Source organism: Mustela putorius, unplaced genomic scaffold, assembly GCF_011764305.1.
Source record: "Mustela putorius furo isolate JIRA1106 unplaced genomic scaffold, ASM1176430v1.1 tig00003870_pilon_pilon_pilon, whole genome shotgun sequence".
Classification (NCBI taxonomy): Eukaryota; Metazoa; Chordata; class Mammalia; order Carnivora; family Mustelidae; genus Mustela; species Mustela putorius.
Window position 1 is genome coordinate 7,157,824 of NW_025422022.1, and position 19,285 is coordinate 7,177,108.

The 19,285-nt window shown below is 37.4% G+C and overlaps 1 protein-coding gene across 1 annotated transcript in view; it reads right to left on the bottom strand.

Annotated features, from left to right (window-relative positions):
• Positions 1–19,285, bottom strand: part of LOC101675906 — a gene marked incomplete at its 5' end in the record, with an annotated part of 303,240 nt that overhangs the window by 132,993 nt on the left and 150,962 nt on the right. Inside the window, 2 exons of the mRNA XM_004753752.2 lie at positions 6,411–6,535; positions 18,118–18,200. Of these exons, the coding sequence (XP_004753809.2) occupies positions 6,411–6,535; positions 18,118–18,200 (208 nt within the window). The remainder of the gene's footprint in view (positions 1–6,410; positions 6,536–18,117; positions 18,201–19,285) is intronic.

The following is a 19,285-nucleotide window of genomic DNA, read 5'->3' on the forward strand; positions in this document are numbered from 1 at the left end:
CCAGGTATGTTTAAATGGTGAAAAGAACAATTATATCTTGAGGTTATTGTAACTACCTTTTCTATCTACTGACACTACATGTGTGTATCCATTTAACCCCAGAAAGGGGGCAGGAAAGGCAGGGACCATGGGTGTATCATAAGAGCCTTTTCCAAAAGGCAACATTTATTTTCAAGTGTTTAGATTGCCGAGACAAGGATTTCTCTCCAACGTACAATTCATCATCCTCCTTACTCACTGTAAAATCAATCTGTTCTGTTTGTATGACATAAACAACAAGTCATTTCTCAGGAATGAGGCAGACCATATGTGAAGGTGTTTTGGAAAAGCACAATAGGGAACACGCCAATCAAAGTAGCATCTGCATTTTATTTCAACGTCAAATCACATGTGTGTTATAAAAAAGGGAAGTGTATCACTTTTATTAAAGAATAACTTTCCTGTTGTGATGTTTACCGTTAACTCATACCTTCCCTAAGCCACAAACTCAGGTCAGCCACATAAACAACTGGCTGAGAACACCCTGTGTGGCCAGAGCCCCGTGTGCTTTTTACACACACGGAGGTATCCGCCCTCTCCCCAACCCCCCATGGCAGAAGAAAACTGACATTAATCCATTATATGTATTTTCCCAGGAATTAGCACTTTCTATTCAAAGTACTGATGAATATCACAGCACCTTGCCATTGATAAAAACAGGAAACTATAAAACGACTGGCAGAGTCCTAGGGAGAATTTACTTTTTACAATTGGGACTGGATTAAGGTGGAAAGGAAGTGGGTTCTAGTCCCATTTCCATTACTTACGAGCTGCATGACCTAAGGCAAGTCACTTAACGTCTCTAGGTCTCAGCTTTATACTTGTATAAACAGACAGGGCTGAACTAAATAATCCCCAAGCCCCCTTCCTGCTCTAAAAGTATGTGATTCTCTGGTCGCTTACCCACCTAGTTGTATTTGAATAGTAATGGAAACATTTTTAGATTGTCTTGTTACAGAACCTTCTCCCCAGTTGGGAGTCAGGTACCTCTGAAAACTATGTTAACTTCTTTCAACCACTGCCTTGAAGCAGTCGATAGCACTAACTTCCAGGGGAATTTAACACATAATCTGGTTTACTTCTGTGAAGAAGTCACTATGCCGAGATTAAGGTACTACATTAGGACCCAGGGAAATCTGGTTCACTCGGCAAATCTCATAGGCAATGAGATTCCACTGCTCTGTCTACACAGGCAAATGAGTGGTCATTTATGTAATTAACTGAATGGACATTGTAAGCTTTCTCATTGAAATCTTTACCCTCATAGGAAAATAAATTTCAAAAAAAAGTTCCCAGGGGTCCCTGTGGCGCTCAGTCACTTAAGCCCCCTTGAGATTCTTGATGTTGGCTCAGGTCATGATCTCCGGGCCCTGAGATTGATCCCCATCTTGGGCTCTGCACTGGGTGTGGAACCTGCTTAAGTTTCTTTCTCTCCCTCTGCCTCTTTTCCCCATTCATGCTATCTCTCTCTCCCTCTCTCTCAAAATAAATCAATAAATTAAAAAATTAATTAATTGAAATGAAGTGAAAAATAAAGCTCCTAGTGGACAATATATTTTTTGAACTGAACAGGAATGCATGTTCTCATGGGTGCATATAATTGTATCCCAACACAGCCTCAATTGTACTTGTAATTTCTAACATCATTTCTTTCTTTCTTTTTTTAAAGACTGATTTATTTATTTTAGAGAGAGGGAGAGAGACAGAAAGTGCACACTTGAGAGCTCTTATGCTCAAGGGAGAGGGGTAGGGGCAGAGAGAGAAGGAGAGAATCTCAAGCAGACTCCCTGAACTGAGCATAGAGCCAGACTTGCAACTCAGTCTCACCACCCTGAGATCATGGCCTGAGCCAAAACCAAGATTCTGACACTTAAGCAGCTGTGCCACCCAGGTGCCCCAGGGATGCCAATATTCTTATTTCCTCTTATTTTTCATGTGTTAATTCAATAAATTTTATTAAAGTATTTATAATTTATCAATCATTGTGGTCAGACCGGAAAGAACATGAGACTTAATTTCTACCCCTGTGAAATTTATTAAGTGTCCAGTTTAATGAAAGAAAGGGACTATGGAAGACCTCACCGTGAGCCAAGGGGCACAAAGAAAATGTGCAAGGTGTTATGGGAGCATAGAACAGAACCAACCACTGTGCATCCAAATGATTGATGCTGGAAATAAATCTTGTATTACAAAAGTGTGGAGGGATACATTGGATAGATCATGTTATCTCAAAATATAAGCAAACGACAGTCATCCCATCACACCAGCATGTATCTGGTTGAGAAAATTTAACAGTTTAACATTTTGGAAACTTTAAAAAAATATATTGACAGTTTCAAACAAAATAAACTTACATTTGACTAGCTAAAGGTCCTATACATTTTTTTAAAACATTGGAAGCTGTGATTGACTGAAGCCTTAGCAATCTACCAAATTTACCCAAATCGGCATGTTACAATGAGGCACAGGGGAAAGAGAAATGCAGTGAGTTAGGTCATATAGGAAATAGAGAAAGAAAATGCACACATTCAAACTTGCTACACTGTAGCAAATACTTCTCCCACAATGTCACATATATCTTTGAAGCTGGGTCATACAGTATTCTGTGTTAAATGCATTTTATGGGGATTTGGAGAGGATTTAGGTAAAGGCTGCCCCAATAAATGATTTACCAGCTCTAATAAAACATCAAGGAAATTGTTCAGATTGTATCTCAGACCGGTTAAAACACAAGTTTATAGAAGTCTCGGCAGCCCCCATATCCTCAATCCTGGTTTAAAAAGAAATGTTCATACTGGTTAATTATCCCATATTACTTCTTTCTTTTTTAATGGTAGTGATTTCAAAGAAGGGAGAGACTGAAAGTAAATAAATAGGTATGACAACGAAAGGTGGTGGGAGAGAGGGAGAAGCTGACAGATCACTCATTTATCCTTTTCTTCCCTCATTCAGTAAATATTTACTGATTGCCTGTTATAAGCCAGGCATTCTAGAACCAGGGCCTAGAGACCCAGGAGTGACCAGGTAAGAGAGGTTCTTCCTTGACTACAGCTTCCATTTAGTGAAAAAGACATTAATCATAAATCATAAATAAATGAAATAACTCTAAAAGATTAATTTAAGCTGGGATGAGTCCTTTTGAAATTTTTTAAAAAGATCCTATTTATTTATTTGACAGAGAGAGATCACAAGTAGGCAGAAAGGCAGGTGGGGGGATTGGGGAGGAGACTTCCTGCTGAGCAGGGAGCCCGACGAGGGACTGGATCCCGGGACCCTGAGATCATGACCTGAGCCGAAGGCAGAGGCTTAACGAACTGGGTCACCCAGGTGCCCTGGTATGAGTACTTTAAAGAAGAAAACAAAGTGATAAGGAAGTAAATCATTAGAGGAGGGGTGGGTACCTCTTTCCGTAGGGTAGTCAGGAAAGCCCTCCCTGAGGAGGAAAAGTTGATGCTGAGGCTTGCAGTGTTCACCACTAACTATACTACTACGAATGAAGAGAACATTCCAGACACAGGAAACATCAACTGTGAGGTCCCTGATGTGATAAAAAGCTCGGTGTGTATGAAGACCAGAAAGAAAGACAGATGTGAGAAATGAGAAATCTTGCCAGTGTGACCTTTGGCCTCAATCTTAACCTTTGGAAAAGACATTTTCTTCACATTTTATTATTATTAATGTTAATAATATTAATTGCCTTTATGAAAAATCTACATGTTAGATTGTTATATATAATCTTTCAACTTCCACAAGAACCACGGTATCCAAGAACAGGTATTATTATCCCAGTTTCATACAGGATAAAATAGCTCCCAAAAGGGTAAGTAAATTGCTTATAGTTACAAGCAGTGGCAAAACTGGAACCCATCCTCAGGTTTATCTGTAACACCTACGTCCTTTCATTTCTATTAATTTGTTTGTTTTGTTCAACAAATATTTGCTAAGCCCTATGCTAGGAGCTGGTACACAGAAATGAATAAAGCAAAACATGGTAGGTTATGCTTCCAAAGATGGCCACACGATATCTTCCAACCCAACATGCTGTTTTGTAATGCTGCCTTTCTGCTCTCACATCAAGAAGCAGAATCTATTCCTCCTTTGCCTGACCCTGTGGCTTGCTTTGACCAATAGAATACAGTGGGAGTCGCCATATAACTTTGAAGGCTTGACCTTGAGATATCCGTACTTTCTACCTTCTGTGCTTGGAAAGATGCTACTTGGACCCTAGGCACCGTGCCGATAAGAAGCCCAAATATCAGCAGAGAGAGACCCATGTGGAAAATGAGGACTGCGGTGAGAGCAGGAACCAAGATCCCAGACACATGGTCCCAACAGAAGTATTCAAACCAGACCCTAACCACCGGAGCCACCTTGCTAAAACCCCAGAACATGGTGGAGCAGAGACAACCTTCCATGATGTGTCCTTGCCTGAGTTCTCAACCCACAGAACTGTGAACAAATCAAATGGTTGGTATTTCAAGACATTCAGTCTTCAGAGATTCATTATGCAGTAATAGATAAACAAAACACATAAGGAGCCCTAACCTGATAAAAGCAGTAAGCATAAAAATACCTTTTTTTAAAAAAGATTTTGTTTGTTTATTTGACAGACAGAGATCACAAGTAGGCAGAGAGGCAGTCAGAGAGAGAGAGAGGGGGAAGCAGGCTCCCTCCTAAGCAGAGAGTCTGATGTGGGGCTTGATCCCAGGACCCTGAGATCATGACCTGAGCCGAAGGCAGAGGCTTAACCCACTGAGCCACCGAGGCACCCCAAAATACCTTTTTTTTTTATAGAAAGATTTTATTTAGCCATTTGAGACAGAGAAAGAGAGTATGACCAGGGATAAGGGGAGAGGGAAAGTAAACTTCCTGCTGAGCCCAATGCAGGGCTCGATCCCCAGACCCCAAGATCATGACTCAAGCCAGAATCAGGAGCTTAACCAACTGAGCCACCCAGGCATCCCAACCATAAAAATGTCTTAAAAATTGTGTGTATGTCATGAGTGAACAACAGAGAAATATCTATGTCAGTGTAGAGCAAGAATGAAAAACTTTTTTGGTAAAGAGCTAGATAGTAAATATTCTAGACTTTATGGTTCAACTGCTCAATTCTGTTATTGTACAGAAAAACAGTCAAAGACAATACATAACCAAACTGCTAAGCTTCAGTTCCAGTTTTTGTTTGTTTATTTGTTTGTTTTTGTTTTGTTTTTTTACAAAAAACAGATGGAGAACAGAATTTTCTTGAGACCTGTACTTCCCAATCCCTAGTCTAGACTAGCATTTTTTGTATATTATTTTTCTTTCTAGAAGAAGTATGCATATTTTTCATCTTCTGGGCTTCTTGGCTCCCATTCCTACATGATGTTTCTGAAGCACAGGCTTCCATCTCTTGATTCAGAGCCTAACTCATTAGTTAGCCTGGAGCCCCATTTCAGTTGCTTCAGGAAAGCATTGGTGAAAAATATTTAAACTTTGAAATTTAACTAAAGCCAGTAGAACTTATTAAAACTGTGACTGGATAAATGAAATTTAAGCTGATACTATCTCTTCCCAGTGGTGGTTCCGGTATGGAAGAATAAATAAGAGAACATGTTTGGGATGAAGTTACAAGGTAGGTAATTGCTCATTGGGGAAACCATTCGGGGCAAGGATCTTAAAGTAGGCAGGGAGGCAGAGGTGTGGAATGGATGACTTTGAATATAGCCCCTTGGTCTCTTCTTTCCTGGGCTACTCCATGTGTCACAGTCACTTACTGGTGTTCATTTCCCCATCCTTGATGAATTCCACCATGGCACAATCTTATAATCATTACTTCTAAGAGGCTCCATTTCTCACTCTTTGATGCATTTTTAAAATATTTATTATGTGTATATAATTGCAGAGACAGATACACCTATATATATACCAGCAGGTAAAGAGAGCAATAACTATCATCTGCTTGAATCTTAAGAGAACCAAGGTTTACAGCACATTTCCACCCCAGCCACCCTCCCAATTCCAACTCCAGATGCTGCCCACAATAAACTGTCACCACTTTTCCACAGCATTCCTCTCCCCAAGATTTGGCTCAAACTTTTTATGAGAACATTTCTCCATTCTCAAGGAAACTTGGCCATCAACTTATCTGTGTGTAGCACTTTGTGCATTTTTTAAAATATCACTATCATATCACAATGATGTTTGTAAGCATCCATATACTTTATTGGACTATGAGCTTTCCCAAGTCAGGGTACATATCATAAAGCCTATAATAGACATGCAATCAATAGTTGATGAGTAAATGAATAATAAAAGAATATGATGAATAAGGATTTGTTTAATCCCATGAATTTAAATGTGAAGATAGAAAGACAGGCTAAGTTACTTACCAAACTGAAAATCTGTGCTTCTCCAGTTCCTCCAAGTAAGATAAATCCTCCGCATAATCCTCAATTTCTGTAGTTCTCCAAGCAGCTGATTTTTCCTTCACTGAGTGATCGATCAGACTTTCTCCCTTATCCAAGAAATTAAGGAAACAAAAAAATAAAGTATTTTAGCAGATATCAGATAAAAGGTTTACCTGGTTTCAGTGACATTTTCTCCAGAATGACTTGTAGAATCATTGATCATCTAAAAGCATAGCTAGCCATGGTTTTTGTATTGAAATGATCGTTTTACATTGCACGTTCTCTCATTGAATCAACATGTCTCTACTGGCAGACCATCATGTTCAATTTTGCATTATTTCACATGGAATAGCCTCTATAAATGTTGGAATTTAAAAAAAAAAAAAGAAAAGAAAAACAAGGTCATGGTATTTGTATTGACAGAACTACTGGTTGCAAGTAAAGAAAATGCTTTCAGCAGAAAGGAATTTGAAAGAAAGTTTGAACAATCAGCCTATGGAGAAGGAGGGAAGTAGCTGAGGAATCAAAGGCCACTAGGACTCAGTCTTTCTCCTTCTCTGCTCTCTGCTTCAGCAGGCAACTTCATTCTAGCCTTGCCATGAACAGTTTCTTAGTTCCATAGCTTGTGACTTTCAACAACATATTTAAACTCAGGACCATACAATGTCTGCGGGAGCTAATTTAGTAAACTTCAGTGAATCATGTGACCCATGATGATGGATCTAGCAAACACATTGTCTCATTGGAGAAACTGAGTCCTATCATTTAACCAAGGATTCTTAGGAGCCCCATTATGATGATGAGTAGGGAATAGGAGCAGTTAACCTATTTGGGCTCTTCCTTCCTTATTCACCAAAGCAGTTCAACTTCCATTGATTTATATATTAGGGTCTTTTGTAAGATTTTATTGCAAAATGTTGCCAGTAAAAATTCGTTTGAAAATCAGTAGCTTATGGAAAAAAGGAAAGTAGGCATAACTAACATAAATATGCTTCATTTATTAGTAATAACTAACACTTTTATTTAAACTTTTCCTGTTTTGTTTTTCTTTATACTCTTCTCAAAATGTATTTAATTATCATTTGTAAGAGGAGAGTTACCTGACATTCTTTGATACTAGCTCATACAAGTTTTAGCACGACTTCAGGGTCTACCATTTTGCAATTGCAAAATGTTGCTTTGAATTCAGAGGTTGCAGTAACCAGGAGAAACAGAATGAAACTTAAGTGAAAAAGATCTGTCATCAAATCTCTAGTAAAGTCAACAAGGCTACTTTTTTTTTTCCTTCCCCTTTTTACTTACTTACTTATTTATTTACTTACTTACTTAATTGAGAGAAAAATAGAGAGAGCAGGGGAGGAGCAGAGAGAAAAGGACAAGGACAAGCAGACTCTGCACTAAGTACAGAGCCTGATGCAGGGCTCAAATCCCACAGTCCCAAGATCATGGCTTAAACCAAAACCAAGAATGCTACACTTAACTGACTGAGACAACCAGGTTCCCCAAGGCTATTTCTTTTAATATAAAATTGACTGATTTGATTACCTTAAGAACAAAATCCAATTATGACAGCCATTAATTTAAACTACTATTTATTCTTGCCTGGCCACCATCACCAGGGCATTGTACAGACAGCAGACTGAACCACCACCCAGATCTTCCTGTGAAAAAGCCTATTTGGTTAGCCTGGAGTTTCAGCTTGGAGGATAAGCTTTAGTTTTCCCACACATAGAGGATAAGGAGGCACCTTCAGGTAAAACAAACATGGAGACACCACCCTTGCCCACCAGCTTAGCCTCACTACAGCTTGATAAGAATTCCAAAACAGAGTTCTACAGTTGTCTGGGGCCCTGATGTTATGCAACTGCTATCCAAGGAACACCTCCATATCTCCTGGTCTGGAGGCCAGCAGAGATTATGACTGAAGCCCCACAGTACTATATATACTTACATATTTTTAAAGCTGTTGCCTGAGGGTCTGGCTTCCAATTAGCCCAAGAAGAAGTACTAAATGAGATTATCTCACTTACAGGTCCTGGCATACCCTCAACAGTAGGGACATATCAAAATAAATCAGGCAATTTATTGGAGGTAACCATATCCTGGAAATAACCAAGAGCTTAGGCAAGGTTGAGTGAGAAGGATCATCACCTACACAAGGCCATTCCTTCAAGACTGAGAGGGATAGTTGTTCACCCAATACATAGGGACAAAAAGAGAGTCAAGCAAAAAAATGAAACAGAGAAATATGTTCTAAACAAAAGAACAAGACAAAAACCACAGTGAAAGACCTTAATGGTGCAGATGTAAGTAACCCATCTGACAAAGAATTCAGAGTAATAGTCTTAAAGATGCTCACTGAACTCTGAAAAATGGATGAACACAGTGAGAACTTCAACAATGAGAGGAAACAGGAAAGTACCAAGAAAAACTCACAGAGAAAAAGAATGCTGAACTGAAGTGAAAAATACACTAGAGGGACTGAATAGCAAACTGGATAAACTAGAAGAATGAGTTAGGGAGCTGGAAAAGAAACAATGGAACTCACACAGATGGTGTAGCAAAAAGAAAGACATAATTTTTAACAATTGGTATAATTAAGGAACCTCTTGGACAACATCAAGCACAATAACATTCACAACATAGCGGTCCCAGAAGTGGAAGAGAGAAAGAAAGGGGAAGAAAACTTACGTAAAGAAATAATGACTGAAAACTTCCCTCAGCAAGGGATGGAAACAAACACCCAGATCAAGGGATCCTAAAATTTCCAAATAAAATGGACCCAAAGAGAACCACACAAAGACGCATTATAATTAAAATACCAAAGTTAAAGATAAAGAAAGAATCATAAAAGCGGCAAGAGAAAACAAAATTGATATTTACAAGGGGAACTCCATAAAACTATCAGGATATTTTTTCAGTAAAAACTTGAAAACTAGAAGGGAGGGCATGACTATTCAAAGTGCTCAATGGAAAAAACTTCCAACCAAGAATACTCTACCTAGAAAGATTATCATTCAGTTTTGAAGAAGTGATGAAGAGTTTTTCAGATAAGCAAAAGCTAAAGTACTTTATCACTACTAAATTGGCCTTGTCAGGAATGTCAAAGGGACTCCTTTAAGCTGAAAAGAAATGGCACTAATTAACAACAAGAAAATATGTGGAAGTAAAAATATCACTAGAAAAGGTAAATATATGGTAAAGATAGGAGATTAATCACTCCTAAAACTAAGAAGATTAAAAGACATAAGTAGTAAAGTGAACTAAAATTACAATAATTGATTAAGAAATTGCATAAACTATATTAAAAGTGACAAGAAAAACATAAAATGTTGGGGGAAGCAATAAAAATGTAGAGTTCAGGAGTATGTTTAAATTTAGGTTGCTATCAACAAAATAGAGGATTATATACTTAGTGTGAAATATGTAAATTTCCTGATAACAGCAAAGTGAAAACTTACAATAAATACAGAAAAGAAAATGAGAAAGGAATTTAAACTTAACACTACAGAAAGTTATCAAATGACAAAGGAAGTGAGAAAGAGAAGAAAGGACTAGAGAAGAACTACAAGTACAGCCAGAAAATAATGAACAAAATGGGACCAAATACATACCTATCAATAATTACTTTGAATGTAAATGGACTAACTTCTCCAATCAAAAAACAGAATGTCTGAACACATCAAAAGAGAGAGAGAGACACTTCTATATACTGACTATACAGTATGAACTATAACACACTGATGAAAGAAATTAAAAATGACACAAATAAATGGAAAGATATTTCATGGTCCTACATTGGAAGAACAAATATTGTTAAAATGTCCATACTACCCAAAGTTTATAGATTCAGTGCAATCCCTATTAAAATTCTAATGACATTTTCACACAACTAGAACAAATAATTCTAAAATTTGCATATAACCACAAAGGACCCCAGACATCTATAGCAATTTTGAGAAGAAAGAACAAAGCCAAAGTTATCATGCTCCCTGATTTTAAAGTATACTACAAACTTGAGTAAGTGAAGTAGTAAGTATACTTGTAGTAAGTATACTAAAAACTTTAGTAAGTAAAACAGTATGGTATTGCTATAACAACAGACATTTGGATCAATAGAACAAAACAACCCAGATGCAAATGCACACATATGTAGTCAGTTAAATTACAACAAAGGAGACAAGAATATATGATGAGGACAGAATGATCTCTTTAATAATGAAATTATTGAATAACTACATGCAGAAGATGGAAACATGACCACTTTCCTACATCATGCAAAAATTAACTCAAAGTAGATTTAAGACTTGAAAGGGAGATCTGAAACCATAAAACTCCTGGAAAAAACATAGACGATAAGTGTCTTGACAGTGTTCTTAGCAATTTTTTTTTCTTTTTTTGATCTGACTCCAAAAACAAGGGAAACAGAGAAAAAATAAATAAATGACACGACCTTAACCTAAAAATGTTTCTGCACAGAGAAGGAAACAATCAACAAAATGAAAAAGCAACCTACTAAATGGAAGAAGATATTTGTAAATTATATATCTGATAAAGGATTAAATCCAAAATATAAAAAGAATCTATATAAATCAATAACAACAGCACACATTCAATGAAAAGATGGGCAGCAGATCTGAATAGACATTTTTCCAAAGAAGATATACAGAGATGGGTGACAGACATGAAGACATGCTCAAAATCATTCATCAACAGGGAAATGCATCATGAGGAGATTTGCTGTATACCTGTCAGAATGATAATTTTCAAAATAACAAAACAAAACAAGAAACAAGCATTGGCAGTATGTGAAGAAAGGTAAATCCTCATGCACTATTGGGAATGTAAACTGCTGCAGTCACTATACAAATAAAATAAAATAAAATAAAATAAAATAAAGCTTCTTCAAAAAATTAAAAATAGAGTTATTTGGGGAATCTGGGTGGCTTGGTAAGTTAAGTATCTGACTCTTGTATATGGCTCAAGTCATGATCTCAGGGTTATGAGACAAAACCTGTGTCTGGCTCCACACTGAGTGCGAAAACTGCTTAAGAGTCTCTCTCTCTCTCTCCCTCTCCTTCTGCCCCTGCCCCCACCTCTTGCTCACTCTCTCTACCTCACTATAAATAAATAAATAAATAAATAAATAAATATCATATGATCTAGCAATTCATCTACTGTATATGTATCTGAAGAAAACAAAAACACTAAATTTGAAAAGATATCTGCATCCCTATGTTCACTGTAGCACCATTTACAATAGCAAAGATATGGAAACAACTTAAGTATCTGTTGATGGATCAATGAATAAAGAAGATGAATGAATAAAGAGGTTATATATGACATATATAAATATAACAGAATATTTTATATATTATATATTATAATCACCTATATATGAATGAATAAAGAAGTTACACATACATATAACATATATATATAAATATAACAGAATATTACTCAGCCACTAAAATGAATGAAATCATTGCCACTTGCAACAACAATACCTTCATGGTATTATGCTTAGTGAAATAAATCAAACAGAGAAAAACAAACACTGCATTGATTTGAAAAAAAAAAAAGAAAGAAAGAAAAAGAAAAAGAAAAAACAAAACAAAACCCAGACTCATAGATACAGAGAACAGATGGTAGGTTGCCAGTGTGGGGGTGGTGGTGAGTGAAACAGACGAAGGGATTAAAAAGTATAAACTTTCAGATATAAAATAACTAAATCATAGGGATTAATGTAGAGCATGCAGAATATAGTTACTAATGTTTTCTTAACTTCATATGGTGCGTGGTGACTAGACTTGCTATGGTGACCATAGCAAATGTCAAATCACTATGTTGTCACTAGAACTTAATTATAATATGCTATGCCAATTATACCTCAATATTTTTTTTAAAAGGAGAAACCAATCCCTCTAAAATAAATAAATAAACAAACAAACAAACAAAAAAATAAATACTTGTGGTCTTCTTTATCTTTCTTAGCCTCTATAATTTCTGTGTCAAAATGATATTTGTTTTTAAGATTTTATTTATTTAATTGAGAGAGAGAGAGAATGAGAGAGAAAGAGCATGAGAGGAGAGAGATCAGTGGGAGAAGCTGACTCCCTGCCAAGCAAGGAGCCTGATGTGGGATTCAATCCCGGGACTCCAAGATCATGAGCCAAAGGCAGTCACTTAACCAAATGAGCCACCCAGGTGCCCAATAATGGTATTTTTAATAAGATTATTTAGTATTAGTATTTTTTATTACTCCATTCCTTGAGTAAGTTAAAGAATGACAACAGACTTTAAAAAATATGAGTGTTTTGAAGTGTCCTAATTAAATATATTTGATTTGCAAACCTTACTAGACTGTTTAAAAGATGTTTTGTAACTATTTACATTTTAGATTTAAAGGAATGTCATTATGAATTGCTTAGACATTTTATTCACTTTCTCTTGATAGAAAGCTGAAAGCACCACTAAAAACCATACCATAGATTTGGTGTACCCACCAAAGTTCCTGTTTGGTGAAGTATAGGTTTTTCATGATAGAATCCATTAAATTGCTTTTTATTTGGTTAATCTGTGAATATGTATCCTGTGGAAGTGGATGATAATATATTTTTCTGTATCTAGCCAACATGGTGATAACCACACAGTTGAAATTCCAAGAAATACCTAGTAGAGGTCATTTCATTAAGTACTTCTATTGCAATAACAACAGTGAGCTTTACCTCTGGTTGTTAAATCACAAAGAAAAACACCCATGAATTCTAAAAATGACAAGTATTTTTTGAACCTTTGGATTTCCTTTAAAGAATATCTATGTTAATATGCTAAAAAAATTTTTTTTTCAAATCAATGTTTTAGAAGACAGAAAGTCGTGAAAATTAGTTTATGTCTAAAGAAATGACACCCCCCCCAAAGGAACAAAAATAAGAGGTTTTATTCCAAAAAGAAGGTAAGTATGTGCAGGGACGTTCCCAAGTGAGCACCAGGTGTGTGTCTCCTCACGAGAGGAATCGAAACAATCTGCCAACCACAGATTTATATCCTGAATCTCTACCTGAGAAATAATGCTTTAACTAGGATATCATCAAGATTAGAAAGACAGAAAATAGATCCTGTCTGTACCCTGAAGCTAAAGAACATCATCACTAAAAAGAAATTATTCCAAAAGCAATGTATTTAGAAAGATGAATATCTATACTTTAAGAATTGGTGGTGCAAAATTTGTTCTGGAACATCACATTTTATATATTTTATGTACGGCTACTCATACCCTAATCTCTCACAGAAATCAACAGCAAGTGTTGAAATATAAATTGCTAAAATTCAGAATATGATTTTCAAGTTCAAGGACTAAAAATTTGGTTTGTGGGAATTGTCATTCAAATGTAGCAGTGTTTATGAGGCACCTGGGCCACTCAGGAGGCTAACTGTCTGCCTTTGGCTCAGCTCATGATCTTAGGGTTCTAGGATCAAACCCCAAGACTGGTTTCCTGCTCAGTGTGAAATCTGCTTCTCCCTCTTCCCTCTCCCCAGCTTATGTTTTCTTTCTCTCTCTTTCTCAAGCAAATAAATCTTTAAAAAATGCAACACTGTTTAGAAAACAATGAGTAAGCATTCTTTCAAACACAACACAAAATGACAGCTAGGAGTGTTCTAAAGAATTTTGAAAAATTAAAATGCATAGTGTTGCAGTGAAAAGGGTTGACAAGTGATGGTCAGAAGACACACATTCAAGTCTTCCCACTTCTTTGGAAACTTAGACTATTTAAAGTTCATGAGTTTAAGCTTTTTTTTTTTTTTTTTTTTAAGATTTTATCCATTCATTTGACAGAGATCACAAGTAGGCAGAGAGGCAGGCAGAGAGAGAGAGAGGAGGAAGCAGGCTCCCTGCAGAGCAGAGAGCCCGACGCGGGGCCCGATCCCAGGACCCTGGGATCATGACCCGAGCTGAAGGCAGAGGCCTCAACCCACTGAGCCATCCAGGCGCCCTCTAAGCTTTTTAACCTGAAAAATGGAGATAGTATTTGTCCTACATAGATCTTGTGGAAATTCTTGTGGAGACAAGACTCTATGGAGATAATAACTATAAAATTCTTCTGGGCATGAGGTGAAGAACATTTAAAATGCTTTAGAATATTAAGGATATAACTAGTATCTGGCACAGTGTACTATGTAGCCCAGGTGATCAACGGAACACTTCACATCCTTTTTTTGGCTTTTATTACAGCATTAGAATGAAGCAGTTAAGTAGAAAATATTATAGGAAGATATATATCGAATCTCAAAGTTGTCCAACTCATGACATGATAAGCTCATTAAATTGCATTATAGGATAGGAAACAAAACCCAGGGTCCCTATCTCCTTGTTCAGAGGTTTTGCCCTTTACCTTGAATTCCTTTGATGGCCCAATCAAATAGCGCGGAAGGGCGTCTATGATGGGACCAATGAGAAGGTAAGTCTTTGTGCAGAGAAAGGGAGTTTGAAGTTCACAGGCCAGTGGCACCGGTGCATTGGAAAAGCATTAGAACAACGAGTCTCCACTTGGCAGCAGTGTTTTTTCCCCAAACTCCTTACAGGGTCTTTGTGCGCAGCTCCAAGAAGCACTGTTCATCTGCCCATCTGGCCAGACGAAGACCCAGGGGATTGTTTCATCAAAAGAGAGAGGCTTAGAGAAAGGAAATGGTGAATAAAAGGCTGAATCCCAAGGATTACAAATGCGTTTGAACTGCCCTGGGAAGATCAGAAGGGAGCAGTGGTGGACGCTTTAATGCCTGCCCCACGAGGTGCACCGGTTTTTTGTTTTTTTTTGTTTTTTTTTTGTAAGAAGGCAGAGAAGGAGGGTTTGGAGTGGATGCACTCTGCTAAGAGGCTTGCGTTCATAAGATCACAGAACTACAAGCCAGAGATAATAACAAACACCAGGTGCATCTGAATTATCAAAGCAAACAAACATGACATCATGTTCAATTCCACCCATGCTGTTATTAGCATCAAAAAAAAAAAAAAAATCATAGCTCCAAATTTAACCAGTCTAATCCTGAGGCCATCCAGCAAGAATCCTTCCTCCTCTTTCTTGAATTCGTATATGATACGTGTACCAGAGAGTTTTTCAAGATAAGCTTTCCATTAGCAATGCCCACAGAGAAACAAGATATCCCTGGTTGCCTAGAATTTACCTAAAGAGAATTCACCTACATTGAGGACCAACTCTCCACCCAGGCTTCTGTTTCTGCGCTCTGGAGGAGAACTAGCATTGCTGGCCTTTTGGAACCACAAATTTCGATTGTTCTCTGGTCCTGTATTATTTGGAAAGCTGATGCATCCCTTGTGAAGTTGAATGTTAACCTCATTTGCCCACAGCCACCCTAGAAATTGCCTAGGTTAGCTCTTTTTATCAATGGAAAACCCAGATTAGTCTCCAGTAAGCTTGCCAAGATGAGGGAAAAGGGAAAACACTTAAGTTGGAGTCGGGGGTCTTAGATTGAGGTTTGGTTGGTGGTATAACTGCCCTTGTCCACATCACTCAGTCACTTGATTCTGGGTGATGGGTGTGCGTCTGCCTCTCCTGTCACAGCATGGCTTCACTAAGGCATAATCCCAACAAGAACAAACTTCTTCCTGAAGCAATTCAGTTAAGACACCGTCCCAAAGAGGCTGACCCGCAGGGAAGAGCATAATATCCCAAGCAACTGACTCACAATTTTTGAAATATAATATTAAAAATAAAGCGAAAAGGAATTCCTTCATTGAACATGTAAAACCAGAAAATATAGGGAAGAATATTAACTTTTCTGGATAATTGTACTCTTTCTCCCATTATCTATTTAAGCTTTTCTTCTAATCCCCAAATTTAAATTCAACAATTAGTATGAAAAGTCAGAAAAGGACTTAGAAGACTAATATTAGATCCACAATACCCCAGGAGTCTTGTGTGCATACCCTTTTTTCAGTGTTCCAAAGAGTGTACATAAAAGTACGTAATACATGGGGTGGCTGGCTCAGTCAGTTAAACTTCTGACCCTTAATTTTGGCTCAAGTCATGATATCAGGGTTGTGAGATCAAGGGCCACACGAGGAACTCGTGCTCAGTGGGAGTCTGCTTGAGGATTTTCTCCCTCTCTCTCAGCCTCTCCTGCTCAGGCCTTCTCCCTCTCTCTGATATAAATAAATAAACCTTTAAAAAAGTACATAATACATAATAGTATTTAATATGTAATATGTATAAAAAGGTCATGAGCTTTCCCCCTTCCTAGCAATTTGTTCATTTCCTTATCCTAGCCCTTAAATTCAAGTATATGATCCAAAAAGTAGAACACCATGTATACCTAGCTTAAAGGAGAAAATAACTCCCAAACATTTTGAAGTATTAATTCATGATGAATACAAATATGGAGTCTAGAAACAGTCTGGATTCAAAGCCCAGCTATGCACTTATTAGTGACGTTATCTTGGCTAACTCACTCCGTCTCCCATGCCTTATTTGCCTCACCTATAAAATAGGGAAAATGATGATAATGGTAGTGTCTGTCCCATTAGTTGGCTGTGAGAACAAGATGAGTTATTTAATGCAGAGGATTGAGAACATTTCCCGGAACCTAGTCATATCCAAGCACTCAGTAAATACTGAACTCAAATGTCCTCAATATAAATTTCACTAAACTTTTGATTCCTAAGTTTCCTTTTTTAATATGAACTGTGATAGGAACATAGTAATTGTGAATGCTGTAGTGGCCATGAAGACATTAAAAATTTAGTCATTTATTTGAGTAGATGGTGGTCCGCTATTTAGAGACGAGAGCAAGACTGACTTGAAAGTCTGTCTTGAGTGTAAGGCAAAATATTGGTTCTAGGGGTGCCTGGGTAGCTCAGTTGGTTAAGTGTCTGCCTTTGGCTCAGGTCCTGGCCCTGGGTCCTGAGATTGAGCCCCATGATAGGCCCCCTGCTCATCAGGGAGTCCGCTTCTCTCTCTGCCCACCCCCCCTTCTCGTGCTATGGCTCTCTCTGTCTCTCCTTCTTTCTCTCAAATAAACTTTAAAAAATCTTTTCAAAAAGTTAGTTCTATAAACCTATATCTATTTAGTCAGGAAAGTGGAAAATTAATGATTCAAGTAATTTGTATGAGAAAAAGCAGGGATTGGAGGACAATCCTTTCACTTCGATCTTCCAGCCAGACCAATATTTTTGAATACTTAAAACACAAAGCCACTTGCTCTACATAGATATGGATTTTGCAAAAGGCTGAATATCTAAAAACTGGGTCCAGTAATGCTGGTAAAATTAATTTAACCGAGATTTGAAAAGCCAGGCTATGTCATTTATATAAGTTTATCAAGACAGTTTCTGGACAGACTTCATGACAGCCGTGATCACGCCAAATGAAGCACAGTACGATCAGCACATTTTCTAATCACCCTCCCCAAGCTGGAAAGAGTCTTATACACTGATTAAATTAACTAAAGTCTTCAATGGCTGAAAGAAGTCTGATTCGGATGTAATAAAAATTTATTGGCATTACTGATTTCACAAACGTCAGCTGCTTTAGCGTGCCCCACACTTCAAAACCTGCTTTGAAGACCAAATTACTTTCTACCTGTAAATATATTTTAAGAAATCATAGTTAATAATCAGGGGCTGCTGTTTTCATGGTCTTTCCAAAGCCAACATTTACAGCTTTCATCTTACCTTCTTGTGTAATTCATGGTCTTCTTTTAAGAGATTGAGATCACAGTCCATAGGGCAGGGACCAGTTTTATTAGAAATGCTTCCTAGGGTTAAAAACAAAAGGTGGAAAAAAAATATATTACATATTTTCACTTCAGAGGATATGTAAGTTTATACTACTGTAATCTAAGAGTTTATATAAAGCCTGACAAATGAGGCTAAAATAAAGAATTGTAAGAAGAAAGCTCTAAGATGTTCTATAGTCCACAATTTTAATTCACTCAATGTATGAACTTCAAGTAGAACTCCACCAACGGCCATGCCACGGGGATATAATTTACAAGCAGCAATTGTATCTGATCTGCTTTCCTACCTACATCCAGGTGGCATTCTCCATTATCAGCTATTTTTCCAAGTTTTCAAAGAGACTCCTCTGTACCTTTTTTAGTCTCAAGGTATAAAAAATTCTGTTCTCTGTCTCAGTAGCCAGTATTTCCTGCCTGAGCTATCTTTCCCATATCGTGCGTGATTTATTTTATACCACAGTTTCACAGTCCCAGCACTATTGATATTTGGGACTGGATAATTCTTTGTTATGGGGGCTGCCCTGTTTTGTAAAATGTTTAGCAGCATTTCTGGCCTCTACCCACTAGATGCCAGCAGTAGCTTCCACCTCTCCAGCCCCTCCACATGTTTCACAACCAAAAATGTCTCCAGGCATTACCAAATGTCCCCTGGAGGACAAGACATCTCCAGTTGAAAATCACTGTCTAGATCAAAAACTCTCTTCAAAATAAAACAAAATAAATAAAATGAAAAACAACAATAACCAAAACCCCTCATTTCAGGCAATGTGTCTTGTTCATCTTTGTTTCTTCTTCTGCAGTGTCTAACAGGGCCTGAAATACTGTACTTACAATACTGTTTTATTATTATTATTATTATTATTACTATTATTATTATTTGAGAGACAGAGAGAGTGAGAGAGAGCTAGAGAGCACAAGCAGGGGGAGAGACAGAGGGAGAAGGAGAAGCAGATGCCCTTCTGAGCAAAGAACGTGACGCTGAACTCGGACCCAGGACATGACCTGAGCCAAAGGCAGACACTTAAATGACTGAGCCACTCAGATGCCCCAATACTGTTTCTTAAATTATAAATCAGGCAATTAATCCATCTCATAAAGTTGAC